This window comes from Lytechinus pictus, chromosome 15 (genome assembly GCF_037042905.1).
Source record: "Lytechinus pictus isolate F3 Inbred chromosome 15, Lp3.0, whole genome shotgun sequence".
Taxonomy (NCBI): Eukaryota; Metazoa; Echinodermata; class Echinoidea; order Temnopleuroida; family Toxopneustidae; genus Lytechinus; species Lytechinus pictus.
The window spans coordinates 8,887,580-8,905,000 of NC_087259.1; the positions used below are offsets into that span (position 1 = coordinate 8,887,580).

General features: G+C 37.7%; 1 protein-coding gene across 1 annotated transcript in view; it reads right to left on the bottom strand.

The window, feature by feature from the left end:
- Positions 1-4,932: 4,932 nt before the first annotated feature.
- LOC135156883 (uncharacterized) overlaps positions 4,933-17,421 on the bottom strand; it is a 12,961-nt gene continuing 472 nt past the window's right edge. Inside the window, exons 1-5 of the mRNA XM_064110658.1 lie at positions 17,030-17,421; positions 16,039-16,182; positions 14,738-15,390; positions 12,913-13,120; positions 4,933-4,999 (exon numbers count right to left, since the gene is read on the bottom strand). The exon at positions 17,030-17,421 is cut by the window's right edge and continues 472 nt beyond it. Of these exons, the coding sequence (XP_063966728.1) occupies positions 4,933-4,999; positions 12,913-13,120; positions 14,738-15,390; positions 16,039-16,182; positions 17,030-17,052 (1,095 nt within the window). The 5' untranslated portion in view covers positions 17,053-17,421. The remainder of the gene's footprint in view (positions 5,000-12,912; positions 13,121-14,737; positions 15,391-16,038; positions 16,183-17,029) is intronic.

Sequence of the window (17,421 nt, forward strand, 5' to 3'; positions counted from 1 at the left end):
CAGAAGAAACCTCATCCGCAAGAGGTTCTTTTAATTAGTAATTATCCCCTTCTACAAGTAATGGCGAGAGTTTGAAAGCCAAGCGGATAATTATCCCAACTTGTATAATGATCACCTGCCATGAGTCACAGCCTGGTTAAAGAAGAGATTCAAACTTGGCCCCTTTTGCTTTTAGATTCTCCCCTTTTCTCAATGTTTATCCATTTTCTTTCTCCCCCTCTTTTTTGTCATTTTATAAATTGGTTTTAATTATAACCATATCCACAATTAAAATCCTTGTGCCATAGTCCTTCGTTTAATAGCTTGGTAATCTGTTTGGCCTCTCTCCATTTCCTTCTCTTTTTAATAATTCTTGTTTTCTTTCTTCACTATCACCCGTGTCTCACTTATACTCCCCTTCTCTCTCTCTCTCTCCCCCATTCACAAAAATAAATCTACATGTAAGTCTGTATTTAGAATTGGAACAATATTTGTATCCAAATGAATCATAAAACATCGTGATTGCTGGACATGAAGGTTAAAAAGATTTTTCCATAACTTGCCCTTAATCTTATCAAGGGGATGTCGCCCGACACAAAAATGATTTAATAAACTCAGACAAATTAGAGAGGCATATAATACAAATTTCTATGAAAATCCATTAAAAATAGCATAGTTATTGATGTAATATGACACTAAATTAAAACTCTAACAAGTGGAATGCCTCTGGCCGTCTCACCTGCATCACGCGATTCAATATAGCAGCAGTGCTGATTTTGAAAACTACTATAACTCGCACAAGATGTTCAGTGATACTTGGTTACTCTGTTTTCCACGTTTTATGAACTAGACCAATACACTTATAGAGATATGATGGCAATTCAACAAATACCCCCAACGTGGCCAAAGTTCTTTGACCTTACATGACCTTTGACCTTGATCATGTGACCTGAAACTCGCACAGGATGTTCAGTGATACTTGATTACTATTATGTCCAAGTTTTATGAACTAGACCAACACACTTTCAAATTTATGGCTGTAATTCAACAAATACCCCAATTTGGCCAAAGTTCATTGACCCTAAATGACCTTTGACCTTGATCATGTGACCTGAAACTTGCACAGGATGTTCAGTAATACTTGATTACTATTATGTCCAAGTTTCATGAATCAGATCCATAAACTTTCAAAGTTATGATGGTAATTCAACAGATACCCCCAATTCGGCCAAAGTTCATTGACCCTAAATGACCTTTGACCTTGGTCATGTGATGTGAAACTCATGCAGGATGTTCAGTGATACTTGATTAACCTTATGTATAAGTTTCATGAACTAGGTCCATATATTTTCTAAGTTATGATGACATTTCAAAAACTTAACCTTAGGTTAAGATTTTGATGTTGATTCCCCCAACATGGTCTAAGTTCATTGACCCTAAATGACCTTTGACCTTGGTCATGTGACATGAAACTCAGGCAGGATGTTCAGTAATACTTGATTAACCTTATGGCCAAGTTTCATGAACTAGGTCCATATACTTTCTAAGTTATGCTGTCATTTCAAAAACTTAACCTCAGGTTAAGATTTGGTGTTGACGCCGCCGTCGCCGCCGCCGCCGCCGTCGCCGTCGCCGTCGGAAAAGCGGCGCCTATAGTCTCACTCTGCTATGCAGGTGAGACAAAAATTGTTGTTCTTTGAAAACAGATATGAGTTTGATGGTAAAATATTTCGCATGAGGTGAAAGAAAAATGCTCTATTCAGCAATGGTGATTAAAAGCAAAACAGTAAAATCTCTCAGAGATTCAAGTGTGCACCAGACTGAGTGCACACTTCATTTCTGGTGCACACTTCATAACCAGTACGCCCTACACATTTTGCACCTGCTTTTATAAGTGCAATGAATTGAATTGCATTGTGACATGTAGCCTAACCGTGCAATGGTACATTTCGGACAGAAAATATGCGATGGTACGAAACTGGAGGAATTCAGCATGCTGTTTTCTTGCATATGCCAAGCTAACTAGGCATTGAACAATCATAGAGCTCTATGGAACAATGATGATGATAACACAAGAAATAAATCATTCTCCTGCTAAGATGCTAATTGCCATGTTTACCCCATGTTGCAAACTAAATAATGCTTGTTGTTGGGCTGTGCACAATTAACTGCTAATTCAATCACCTGACAAGTAACAATTGTAAACACCATGTCATGTATTCATGGAAAGAATCCTAAGATTGGAAACAAATTTCCCAACAAAGTGAAAAAAGGTTCTATCTTTGCTTCTTTCACAACATAAAGCAAGGTTTACATAAAGAGTAATCGTTCTGTTTTACTGTAGAGCGCTTTATAGAGATTTCTGATAGGGCAAATGTTAGGTGCTATATGTAAGCAAGTTTAATTATTTTGTTATCATTACTTCACACCTTAAATAAAAGAAAACTTATAATTTACCTGATCGTGTAACATGAAATTAGGCGCTATATAAGCAAGTTTAGTTATCATTATCATTCCTTCACATTTTAAATAATAGAAAACTTACGATAATTTTACCTGATCGTGTAACATGATATAAATACCCTTATGAGCTCCATACAGAATGAATTGTATGCTGTAGAGTCCAAATGATCCATGCAGCTCAAGATCATAAGTATACTTCTCGGATAAATCCAGGTTAAGGAGATAGTGAATAGAATACAGAGAAATCTTGAGTGATGGAAAAAACCCTTTTGAGTTTTTTCTTTTCTTCTCAGACCACTACACAAGTCCTGTTCGATGAAAGGTACAAGATCTTGCTTTGGTGCTGAGAGACTCTCTTGTGATGAAAAACCCCTTCTCATAAAAAACTCCTTGATCAATCCTGACACTAAATCATCTGTAATAAGATGTTGAATTCTGACAAAAATTTGCTTGGGAGTTCGCAAAACTTTGAGTAAAAGAGACAATAGGTACCCCTATATTCTTGATCATAGGTTCCAAGTCACCCTCCTAAATTGACTACACCCATGTTTTCAGTACCCCAATTTACTCCTCACCGTGAAGTGATAATATGTCGGACATTGCAACATAGGGAATTTGATAGCGATTCCTGGAGGCGCAGGTTATTTGTTACAATTAGCAAATTCTTTCATCGCAGTTTTACATTTTAAGGGCGTGTTGTGGGGAGGAAAATTAAACTCATCCCGAAGCCCTGCTGTGCGTTCAACTTTGCAATGCACTGTCCCCGTTAACGTAGATTGGTTACGCTCTATGAATAGATTGACATTGAGGGTTATTTGATTGAATCCACGGATTTAGTTTTGGGATGAAGTAATTTGACCAAGGACAGGACAGGAGATGTTCTTGAGATATGATTTGTAATGACTCTTGCTTCCAGCCTTTCTTTTCATCTATCTCACAAGGCGTACTCACACCTTCTCAACCAGAAAATACCAGGCATTTCTGCCAATGTGAAGGCAAAAAAGACTTGAAATATCCCTGAAAAAAACCCCTGCTAGATAGTAGGGATATGTTGTAGGCCTGCTTGCCAAATTTACAACAGCATTCACAGATCCTTTTTTCGTCCAAGGTTCTGGCTATTTTGGCAATGTGAAAGCAAATTATGGGATCTTTCTCAACAAAGTGAGCAGTTAGGCGTGAACGCCATGGCCTCACCTGCTCATCGGACAAAACTGCGCGTGCTCGTAACTTTGAGATCGTTTGCTTCAGGTTGGTGTGAAAGAAAGTAATTACCAGGTATTTTAAGGCCTAAACAAGTTCTCACAATTTAAAAGGTATCCTAATGATAAGTCTGTCTGAATACACCTATTGAACTTCCTACAAAGATCACCCAGAGGGGACAAGAAAAGCGTTCTATACAAGAAGGTAGGCTTTATGGACATATGTCCTTAAAATAAAGGAGCTGGCTAAAGAAAGTTTAAGTGCATATGGCTACCTACAAGCATTACTCTTCTGCCTTTTTCTCATCATCATGATCATCATCGGCGCCAGTTTTAGGTCTGAAACAGCCTTACATGCCACAGGGACCAAGGCTGAGACAATGGTCCCCGAGAGGGTGACAAGACCGGGACTGGGACAACAATTCCCAGAAGAGAGCAAAATGTACATGTAAGGCTGATGAGATAGTCAGAGCTTAAGACAGAGATACTAGTGTCCAAAATCAGCAGAGGACAAGATGAGACATGAAACACACAACCATAGTCTCGACATATCTCAAGAACCTCGACACGGACGATCTAAATTAAAGCAGTGAGATTATTAACTTGGCAATTTGAGCTCTATTTTGTCTCGCAAATGTCTCTGCCTCAGAGACAAAAGACATATCCCTTTGAGAAAGTGGCTGGGACAAGACAAAAGACACAGAGTTACTGTCTTGAGACAATGAATCCCGGAGACAAGCCTTGAGACCGAAACAAGTCGCAGGACACCCAACACTGATTAACAACGGCACGATCAGCTACTTCGGGTGCATTTATGTGTTATTTTTTATCCTAGAATCATGATTTGAATCATAATTCAAAAGGCGATTCTGCAGAACCACGGTTGCATTTTAGTAAAAAGTAAAAGTAATCATGTTTCAAATCACAAACATGAAACACAGAAAAAGGGGCATTTAGAAAGACTCTTCTGCAGAATCACATTTGAAAAAGGTCAAATAAACGTGACAGAGATTTGAATCATGATTGTATAACATCATTGCGTCGTCCTACTTCTGTGTTCATGCCATACTGCGCGCTGCCATTGGAATTCTTCGCTTTCGCTTCACACAGTAGCCGTGCACGTACTGAAATTCAATGTTGCATATCAATTGCGATATAACTCACTGGAGCCTATAATTACCAGGTCAAACTGCGCACTACGATGCGCACTGGCTAGGCCTGAATTGAGGGAGTATTGGAGAGAGGGTTGATTAAACGCTGATTTATATTACACTGTAGTTTGTGTTTTGAATCATGATTCTGGCTTAGGTTGCATGAACGCAGCCTTAGCTTCCTTAAATCCGACATAATCAATGGACCTAAAGTAAAAAAATTGTCAAATACAGTGCAAGTCTGCAGTAAATTTACCTTTTACACAGATTTAGAAAAAAAATATGAAGCAAAAGTTTATAAATCTAGCAAGATAGGATATAAAAAGATATAAGACTCAAAGGCACAGGCCTGATTGGCTCCAAGTTTTTAGTTCTCACACAAAGTGGGTTTTACCCCTACAGAAATTCAACAATGCTGCAAGCTAGTAACTAGCAAACAGTAGATGCTTGATAAAAGAGCACTTAATTATTTCTTTGCATGTCTATTACAAGCTTATTGAGCTATCCCCTCGCTAGTCACTACATTAGTTCATCACCAGCTGGCCACAAACTAGCAACTAATTAGCGGCTAGCTTGAAGTTTATGCGAGGGCAGATAGTGTTTAATTGAGAATGGCATCCAAGTAAGCTGATCAGAGGGGCTAATTTGAAGTGTATCGGAATCAATGAAAGAAGAAAGTTTTAGGAGGGATTTTATCATTCAGCTATAATACATGTAACTCAAGAGGGAGCCAAACATGATTCCTTCTGATCCAGCCAATATCTATCAATAGACTTTTCTGAAATCCCTAACAGAAAAAAAAGGATTCTACCATCAACATTTAGTGGCAGGGAATAATTCTAAACTACATGTATGTTCTTACATGTAAGTCCTATGTAAAAAAAACAATGCTACACAAGTTAAAAATGTGAAGCAATTGCGATGTGACATCAGGAAAATTATTCTAAATTTATGGTTTACCATAACCTGACCATTGTACAAGAGTGTCAAATTAAGCCCTTTATTGAAGACCTTCAAACAAAATTATCAACAGTCTGCTTATGATATTTTGCAATAATTTTACAAAAGTATTAAAGATATGAATCAACATTGTGTAGAATTTGCTTCTGATAGAATGTATGTTATACCATATTTAATCTTAGTGTATAATCAACAATGCCCAAAAGTTTTAGATGAAATGGATGTCATATTTAGAGCTTTGTAAAAATATGTATTTTAACTATATAAGAAATCAGCAAACATTCAAGGTGCAAACACACTGCCCAGATATGATGACGCTATTCCAGCAAAAAAAAATCAAAAGTTAACCTAAACTTTATGCAGAAGTTAGACAAAAAAACAAATAATCTATTGATAAGTAAATAAAGAAATAAAGAAAATAGAATATCCTACCTCCTTCGTTTACAGCTGCGATATACCACCCCAAATTTGGTACCCCTAACAGGGTAAGGGGAGAACGACTGTGCGGGTGAAAGAGAACGGTGGAAGTATATCCGCCTCACCAGAGGCGGATGGGCCGACATCTTTGAGTTTGACTTCAGAAAGAGCACCATTGGTCAATCAATTTCAACACAACAAAATGAAGAAACGTACTTAGCTAATCCTCCAGACTATACAAAGAAATAGATGATAACTCGGGGTGGGTACAGAATGTACAGTATTTTATCCACAGAATCAAAGAGGTATTCCACAGTAAAGCTCTTCGATGCTTCTGGTTGGAAGCTGTTCCAAAGTGGTTAGCTTCGGATGCTGAGAGGAGCGGATTGCAAAATATGGTTACTCATCGCGTTTGTCGTGACAGGAAAGAAGCAAACGGCGCTGAATGCAACCAGAGGAAAGGAAAGAAATGTCTGAGATCAGATCGGAGCTGGCATCGCGGAATAAGCCGGCTCATGCGGTCGAGGCAAATGGATGAAGGGAGATGTCGCCAGTGATTCTTCCTGTGCTGGAAGCACTATAAGCAAACGTATTCCAGTTTCCGGGGCTGCCAACATTAAATCATATCTAGCTAAATGAGAGTTCCCCGTGCTCTTATTAATGACCTCCTTTCCTATCTCGACGCTGGTCCTGGTTGTCAACTCCCTAGCAGGGTATGTCTCGTATCATTAAGACCTCCTTGGATGCGTCGACATGCAAGGAAGGGAGACCGCAGTGTCGTTGAGCGGTTGAATCTTTTGTATCAAAGGAAATGAATGATAGTCTAATCATAGCTAATGAAAGATGACTCAATTATGGCATTGAAATCCTCACCCAATCTTCAAGATCACCAAAGCTTCTTAACAAAAGCAGGAAAATTTAATGAATTCCGTTGTTTTTTTAACCTTGGCATACTCTGTGAATGCCTCAAATCCAAGGGAAGGAAAACAAAACACGAATATATAATTACAGGTCTTCTATTGTTCAACTTTTTTATATGGCAAATCTGTAACACCCCCTGTGGAAGAACGAAAGGTAAAAACCAGCTGTGATTTTTCTTCACAACGAAAAGTGTGGGACTCTTTTGTAACACACTTCCAAATGAACCCTTGAAATATAATAGGTATAATTTTAACTGAACAGCAAGAATGTGAATTTCAGACTTGTTTGAAAAAGAGCGAACAAGAACACATAGAGCTGTGTTAACACCTTGGAACGGCTGAACTTGGAAAAATGTGGACGAAACTCTTATCAGAGACCAAATGGTGACTATAACACCATTGAGGCGGCAATCGCAGTTTTGGTAATCTTGTAATCCTAAAATTTCCACTTACTATAATTTAAGTTGGATCTAAATACTCCCCCTGAACTAAAAGTCCTTACATTACCCAAGTTCACATGGGACCTTTGATAACATCACTTTAATCTTCAAGTTTATGAAGACAAATTGGTGAGCAGCAAGTGCAGCTTTGGATAATACGGTAATACTAAAATGCTCCTTTAATAGCCCCCTCCCCTCCCAGAACTGGCTTATAATACCAAAGTTAACATACATGTAGGACCTATGATTTTATAACTTTAAACTTCAAGTTTTCATGAATCTCACACTGGAAATGACTATTAAATGAGTAAACTTACAAATTGGACAGGTCAACACGATCTACGGTACAACAAGAAAATGACTACTTTAAGTTCTGAGGTTGCCGTGTGAACATGATTAGTGATCTAGGACGCAAGGGCAGCTAGCATTTGTTCAGAGATTGAACAGGGATTGTCACGATGGTGTGATTTTTAAGTCAGCTTAAGTCTTTATCGTGTTAAAAATAGTGCTTGCGCTGCTTTTAGAGCCTGACGGTGTCCAACAGTAATGTGGACAGATCAAAAGAGTGTTCTTAATTGCGAAGTGTTTCAGCGGTCTCATATGACCACGAACAATGCAAGTATTCATATCAGGGTTGATGAGGCTCCCAAGTACATGTATAACATTATGTCAAAACAAAGAACTTGAAATGGATAACCCAAAATTTTGCCAATATGCAAAGCACCCCTGCAAAAAACTAAGGGAAGGTAAATTAAGCATTATGATAAATTCATCAAATTTAAACAAGAAATTAAATAATCGCTAGAGGTTATTCATTTGTCTCGCAATCTACTATGGTCAACAAGGAAATTCATGATCACTCTCGCAAAAAGTGTTCACTAGCTTTATAGGAAATTCGTGATCACTCTCGCAAAAAGTGTTCCCTAGCTTACAAGTTCACAAGCTTTCGAGTGCCGCTGCAACTCTTTATCAAGTGACGAAAATTATCTGATACGGTAGTCTATTTATACCAACAATTTTGAGTTCAGGACATTTAGGTTTGGAGCGGTGTATTGTTTAAAATTTCAAAAGGCAGGTAAGTTCAATCTGACCATGGCCGAGTGGTCTAAGGCGCCTGCCAGAAGCATGAAAGTCCAAGGTTCAATCACAGCTGCGGCACAAATGCCTGTGAGCAAGGCATTTAATCCACATTGCTCTTTTATATCCTACATTCAAATAAATGAAAATGCTATGAGCATTCTTTAAAACTATGTGTGGACTTGTTTTTTTTTTAAAGTTCAATCTGACTGAATGCACAGCAAATTGTGTGTTCAATAAATCCACAATGATGTGCTCATATTACTCACTCAAGTAATTGAATAAAAACCCTTACAAATGAAATCTATGCCACTAATTTTTTCTATGACGTAAAACCAACAAATGGAACATCTGTCCTCTATCACATCTAAAATGGCAGCCAAACCACTTTGAAAGAAATCCTACTTTTAGGATCGACATTGGCATGTTTCCCAATACCCGCTACCTTTGTTCCTTTCCTTCGAGCGAACATAAAACATCTGCTTAGCGCTAAAAGGGCATTAATGAATACACTTTTATATACAGTTAATGCCTTTTTTGTTCTAACCCGATGATGCAATATACTGTTGAATGTAATGGAAAAAGGAAGTTCTAATCAGGGCTGTCAAATCTTGGACTTGATAAGAAAGAGATCTTGATTTTATTGTCAATCACTCCCAACCACTCTACCATGAATTGCATTTTTTATGATTCGATGCAAGGATGACCCCCAATGATATCTGATTTTACATTTGACAAGCTAGAATTTTTCCCTTTGGATTTTAGTTGGTGATAACCTTTTTGCTTCTTTATCGATTTCTATCCAGCTGCACCTAGCCTCTTTCCCTTATTCCTCAAGGCAAAATCATTCCAGATAAAACCAAAATGGAATAGGTATTAAAGTAAATTTTGTACAGCAACGCCAATTCTGCAGTGCTCAAAGCAAATGAAATTAAGGGCAATTCCATAAAATCAACTCCCTAAAAAACAAAAACAAAGACAACTTTAAACACCTAAAAAAAGAAAATTTAACAAAAGTCTTATCTTTGTCATAACCACATGACAGTATATTCTCCCAAAGAATTTGATACAGTTTTTGCATGCTAGTCAAGAGGTATTCTTTGCCACGATGTAAAATTAGATTTGAACTGAAGTAGGCAAGACTGCAATGAATGAATCCAGATGTCCATGAAGTTATTATCCTCAATGAGTTGCATGAGATTTCACTGCAGCCCTTTCAATCAAATCAACACAAGAAATGTTGGTTACAAATTTCTCATGTTAATATAATAAGCCTGTTCACGGTTGTAAACTGTGCACGAGCAGAAAAAGGTCATTGGAGACAACCATGAAGGTGGCTTTCAAATTCACTGACATAGGCATTTGTGATTTGATGATTATTCATGTATTCCTTTCAAAATATTTATCACATCAAAGCTGAAGAGTAATAAATAGAGGCTTCATAATCACTGGTATTTGACAGTAGCCTAAACAATAGTCAAATGTGCCAAAGGCAGACAATAAAACAGATATCCAAACTTTATCCCTGATGTACTATTCTAGTCAACTGGTCTATACAATGCCTTTTGTTCTTAGAATTTGAATACTCTACTGGTAAAGCTTACGCAACATCTACATTTGAAAATGATAGTGCTTATCCTAATGAAAAATCACAAAGGTCATTTGAGAAAAGTTGATCATGAGCTAACCGTGAACTGGCTTATTGAAAATATATATTTTGTAATCAACTTTATTGCCACTCAACAAAAAATTAATATTTCCCTTTTTTCATATCCACTTGATTCAATGCCAACATGTATAACTCTTGATTTTAGAATATGAAAAGTTTACATATATGGTAACCAACAGAAGAGGGAGACATTTAGCAAATCAAAATCAAGGTTAGAATCTATTACTTTCCCCTTTGGAAATATCAAGAAACTCTATTGAAAGTAAAAAAAAAATGTTAATACAATATTTGCACTAATACAAAAATCTGAAATTGTTTTGTGAGAAGAACATTTTCATTGTGAACTATCATCTCTCAAAAAATCCAATCATATGCAAAAATCATCTTTCAGTACAGCCACCATTTGCAAATCAAAAGCTTTTGAAAAACATGCACTTCACTCATAGTTTTACCCCTATAAAGGGAAAACTGAATATGACCTGATGCATGTGAACATAACAACAGAGAGAATTAGAAATCCTGGAAGCGCTAAATACAGATGGAAAATGCTAATTTCAGAGAGCAACGAAACAGTTACTCATCAAACCATTCAAACAGTACACTAGGAGCATGAAGATCTCCCACCTCTTTGCTATTTAAAATAAAATCTTCTGTTCATTTCAACGCATCTTGAAAAAAAAATCATCACATCTTCTTCACTTCCTGTCTGCCTCAAGATATTTCTTTTTGTGATCGTGTCAGAGCGCAGAGATTAGTACAATACGTGATGCCCCCCTTTAGGAAAGATATTAATTAAGACGTATGCCGAGGGATAATGCATCGTTTCCTCTACGCCCAAGTTCATTATACTCCCTACCACTGGAGTTCACAAAAGGTACATCCGAACCCACATGGGTATACATGCAGCTGGTTCCGGATCGCCGTAATCTCATTAATAAAGTGCTTCTTGATGATATCAATTACTGCTCCAGTCACATCGGCGCACCGAATCCCAGTCGACAAAAGCTTTGATAGGTTACTACCAATGATATAGTATTGTTCGGTTTGGAGTCAGTTTCACAGTTGTGACTGGTGTCCAGTCACGTGTCTCTAGGTGCTTGAAGAGGATTTGGATCAGTATACTTACCTGACCTTACTTCCCAAAGCCAAGCGAGGGCGCTGCAAGAAATAATTCATCCCACTTCCCATTCACTTCCAGGTGAAGCAGATCAGGGGCCCGTTAACACAAAGCTTAGCAATGATCGTAGAACATTTTTCTACGACTGATTCCATTAACTACAATGTACAATCAATCGTGAAAATCAAGCGCACAATCAATCGCTAACCTTTTGTGTTACGGGCCCCTGGTCAGGTCTAAATATACATCTGTTATATAACAGATCTTATGCATTGACGTCATCGCACTGCCATCTTAGAGGCTGAAGCCATTGCCTGCCATGTGTTAGTGATTTCTGACAACTACATTTACATGCATTCATATAACCTCTGAGGGAGGGTTATATTCAGTCTATATTATATTCATATCATATTCAGTTTATTCCCCGACTACGGGGGTGGCCAGATTCACCTCACACTCGTAGAAATCATCCTCGACCGCTCCCACCGCTTTACGCTATTATTCGGTGCATCCCCCTCCCTCAACGCAACCCTCCTACTCTCCTCCATCACTTCTTCCATGTCTCCTTCGGTCGCCCCCCTTTCCCTCTGATCAGCACCTCTAACCTAAGCCCCCTTCTCAAAAGAAGTAACAAAATTGCAGAGATTTTGCTTTCCGGGTTCTATTTGCCCTTATGGTAAAGGTGACACGACATTTGCTCCGGGCTTAATTTCGTCAAAGATGTAGGTTTAGGGTTAGGGTTGCGATAGGGAATAATGTTAAAACCAAGCAGGGTTGAAGTTGGTCATTTGATTAGTGTGTGGAATTTAGAGCGAAGCGATTGTCGCCGGAGGGAATGTCATGGAACCATGGTAATTATCATGGAAACCTTGATTTTGATATTGGCCTTTGACCCCCATTACCATGGTAATGACCATATTCGTAAGTACCTCATGAAACATCCCCTTGGAGGAGAAACAAAGGGTTTGAGATGATCCAGCTCACTGCTGGCCAACCAAGCTCAGGAAAGTGCATCATGATGGAACAAAAAGCAGCTGCCACTGGCTATTGTTATAACCTACTATAATCCTTGCATCTGATTGGTTCAGAGCAAATTCGTGAAAATCACTAACACATTTTATTCATGGAATGCTACCCAGGGTCCCGATTCATAAAGATCTGTTATAATAACAAATGCACAATTTCTATAACAAATTCTCTATCATCCAATCAATCAAATCGAATGATTTCAGTAGCTGTTTTTGCAAATTTGTTACCATAACAGGGGGCCGTTTCGTAAAGCTGACCGTAAGTTAAGAGCGACTTTAAGAACGACTGGTGATCATTTCTTGTGGTAAACATTGCCAATGAACCTTTTTGTGTATACCATTTACCACAAGAAAGGGTCACCAGTCGTTCTTAAAGTTGCTCTTATCTTACGAACAGCTTTATGAAACACCCACCAGGTTTTATGAAATGACCCCATGGTGTTGTCAAATACACAATAAAATAATGATCTTCTTCCTCTTTGCCCCACTCACCTTTGGAATGAGGAATGATCCAGCCGACTGGAGCCAAGGTGCTCGATGGTATCGTCTGCATCGGTGACACATGGATTACCATATGATGACAGGCTTTCTTTAGAGTAAGAGCGCCCCCTACTGGCCATGGATTTGGAAGGCTGCCTCTCGGTAGCTGCATAGGAAGGATCGCCGTGGGTAGGAGTCGAGGGTCTTGATGATCTCGATTCTGTATGGTTGGTGAAAGGATTTAGAAGTTAAAGATAAATCCCAGTTGTGCGAACAATATCACAATGAGTTTGTACAGAATCCAATTGAATGACCACACAAATGTCTGACTGTATAAATAAAGAATACGTACATGCCAAAGGATTCTGGAAGAAATTGTTTTAATTGCCGAGAAATAAGCAAACAATCATGAAATTGTCAGGTTGTTTTCCAAGCAATATTAAACAATACACTCTCCCACGTGTGTTAATCTGTGTTTGTAATCTTCAGTGTGATCAGTTTTCAGCTCAGATTCCAGGATTTCACAAAGTTCAGTTAATGTGACTGTAGGCCTATCCTTGTTTGTTTTGTTTTTTTAATAGACTTTTCACATGAAATCACTGTTAACGACCACTGCTTTCATTTATGTTGACGTTCAGTTTCAGTGTCTGTATATATTTTTCCTCATTCCCCCCCTAAAAAAAAACCAACAGTACAGAATCAATTGAAATACTCTTAAAATAAACAGTATTGAAGTATTAGAAAGAAATATGCAATACAAAATATAAATATATTAGAATCACACATTCAAAATTCAGATGGATCAACAAATACTATTACTATAGCTTAAAATGATATATCAAGCCTTGAAATTGAGATTGAGGTTGATCCACTATGAATAATGTTAATTTGAATTACCAAACATTCCGTATATTTTTTTAGTCTGTTAAAGATGTAGGCCTACATTTTTACATAAAAATCCTAATATTTAGACAATGTACATTTCACCATTGGCAAATTTCCTTAACAATGTCATTAAAACTAACAAAAACTGAAGCAAAAATAGGCCGACCTGCACATTTTCTTTTTAACAACTGCTACAAATAATGATAAAAAAATCTCTAGGTTCTGCATCATATCTTGACCATAAATTTGGAATTTATCTCTTTTCTTTAATGTGAATAACTGATCTCGCAGCCAATAACACATAATTGATTTTGCAACTGTATTTTTTTATTGCAACTGATAAGAATTCATGAATCATTGATTTTACTTCTGAAACACTCCAGTAAATATCATATTACCATCCAAATCTATGGCCAAAGGTTTCTAAACAAATTGGAGCATGAACTAAGCCAATTTTAGAGTAAAAAAAAATTGAATAAAGCAATGGACCTTTAAGGCATTGATAAGATGCAGATTAATATAATAATATTCATAATTTTTTTTTACATGGGATGAATCAAACTTGGATAATTTCCTTCTAATTTCTCTTTTGAAGGAAGTTGTTGCTGCTAAAAAAAAGAAAATGCATTTCACAAACCTGACTCTCTTAACATTGGATATGATTTGTCTGAAGAGGTGTTTTAATGGTTCTATGACATTTGATCTGGCGACAATTACTCCTCTCTAAATTCCACACAATAATCGAATGACCAACTTCAACCCTGGATTTAACACTATACTCTACCCTAAACCTATCAAACATAAAACCCTATTGCAACCCTAACCCTATATCTTAGATGACATTAAGTATGGAGCAATTGTTGCAGGAGCAAATGTTGGGTCACCGGTTTAATATCTTTATATCATCTCTTTATAACATGGTCTTATCTGAATGCATTCACTAAAAACAAACCTTTACTCGAGCTCCGCCTTCTTGGGTCACCTGACTGCCTTTTGGAATCATGTGACTTGGACACAATATTTTCAGATCTTGGCCTGAACGTCACTTCCTCATAATCCGGTTCTGTTCTTAATTGTCCAGTTTGATTCACATAACTATCGTCGTTAATACGGCTATACGGATCCTCCTTTTCGACTCCGTTCGTCCAACGATCGTGCCTCGATGTCCGTTCATCGCTCAGCCGAGAAGTCGGCCTTGACTTCCTGGATTTATCTACAGAGGCATACATAGGCATTTCACCGCCATTGGAAGTTTTATTCTGTTGACTGGATTCTGAGCGGTTAGAGCGCTGCCTGCCCGCCGGAGACTCGCTTCTCCTCGACTGCGTTTTCCGATCCCGCCTGTCGCTGTCGTAGGAGCCGTCGGTATCGTCGTCGAACCTCACCGACCTGGACGGAGATGGCGGTCGCGATGATTTGCGCAACGCTGATGGGGTGGTCGGCCGCGATGAGCCGTTCTTGTCGTCAGAATCGTTTCTAATGGGTGTGTCCTGGAATACTATGTGTGTGACCTGTTCCGTTTCAAGGGAATCGGTGGATGAGTGGTGTTTGGGTCTTGCACCCTGCTCCGCCCAAACATCACGCGGAGAGCCCTCATCTGGCGACCTTTTATTGGATATTGAAAGTTAGTTAGAGATGAGTTAAAAATGTTGACGGCTTTGCATTTTCAGATGTTTCTTAATTTCACAAATCAATGATATACATGATTTTGAGCCGATGGTGTCACACTAAACTTGGTCATAAAATGGTATGTGAAAGAGGAGAAATATAAGAAAAACAGCATGGTGAAAGTATTAAAGAAATCATAATGTATGTAAAACTACAGCCACATCAACAAAGCTGACTCCAGACCGATCAAAGTTATTACTCTATTTTGAATGGCATCTGTCGGTTTGGGGTAAGTTTCACTAGTGTCATTGAAGTATAAGTCATGGTAGAAGTTGCAAACTAGCCTTGAATGTAACACATTACGATGCCATATAATTTTTTATTATGAAATGTACAAGAATATTATCTGCTATTTGGGTAGACATGACCTCTTAATATCAGTGATGCCATTTAGAAATGATCAAAAGTCTGAAAATCATCGAGAATGACCCTTTCCCTACACAAAAAAGGTTATTTTCAATGGCTGTAAATATGTTGAAAATGTCTGAATATGAATAAGTCTGAAAAGTGGCATCCCCAATATATAATCATCATCCCTACAATCATCTTCAATCATTAACTTCCAATAAAAATTGAGGTACAAACCTTTTATCCTTGGAAAATGGTTGTATGCTATGATCAGCCTTTAGGGGTCCACTGGGCCCCTTGGGCGTGGTCCTCATGGGGCCATCTCTGTTCCCCTTTGAGAGGAGCCGGAAAGAAGATGGGATTGGTCTCTTGGAATTGTACCTGTAAAATGGGGAGCAGTTTATGAAAAAAAAATGTCAGGAATATTCATGATATATTTGCAAACTCTTATCCAGGAATTGACTGGAAATTAAGCCACATACACAACACAAGAAGCATTGTTGCCTTGCAAAGCCTGTACTGTCATTGTCAAAGAAAAACTGAATTATTACAATTGCATATAGATAATATACATGTATACAATTGCATGAAAATATGTCTGTGGCACGCTAATGGCTAATTGAACAAAACATAAATTGAATTATTTGTATCAATGGAATAATTGATTCATTGGGTGATTAAGACGAGAAATAAGATATATTCATTTTTCTCCAACAATAACGTGAGTGTAACACCCAAGACCTCTTGATTACCAGACCAGTGTCATAGTCAATGTGGTTATGACACCGGTCTGGTAATCCATAGGTCGTGGGTTCGAATCCCTGCCTGTGTTGCCTGTGATTTTTTTTCACAGCAGTTGAGCTCTGCTTCACAGAGCAGTTGCGGGTGTTACCCTTGTGGTATTGTTTGAGAAAATAGAATATCTTATTTCTTGTGAATTATTCATATTGATATTTTTTCCACTTAAAAAACAAATGCAAAACAATACAATGCTGTGTTTAAATACATATAAATATTAAAAGTGGAGGGATCATAAAAAGACAAATAATAATTTATTATTAATATATTAGCCCCTCACAGCAACTAAACAAAGATAAAATTATGCAAATGGTTACATGGTACATGAAGGGTAGTCATTCCCAATTCGAATAACTATTTTTGAATTTTCATTCTGTGCAATGGGATAAAGATATCAAAATGTTTTTTTTTAAGCCCTGATATCACGCACCTGCTGTGAGCATCGCCATTCATGCCATCATGTCGACTGTAACTTGAATCGGTATCACTATCTGCAGTATGGTAGCCTGAAAAAAATGAGAAAGAAATAAAAGAAAATTATTTCCAAGAAATCAAATTTGGAATACTGGAGTAAATGATAACAAAGAATTATGAAAATAATTCATGAATAAATACATATTTGGATCCTGGGAGGAGAAAAAAGGGGTACACAAGTTATTGTGTGTCAACCTGTCCGGACAATCAATTTTTATTAAACAGCCATTTGGAAAAAATGACAAGCAAAGTTTTATCAATCTCTCGTACAAAATGTTAGGTAATATTATAGAGAACGAAATAGAAGACGATTACAACTATTGAATTCATATTTTTGGTGATACCCAA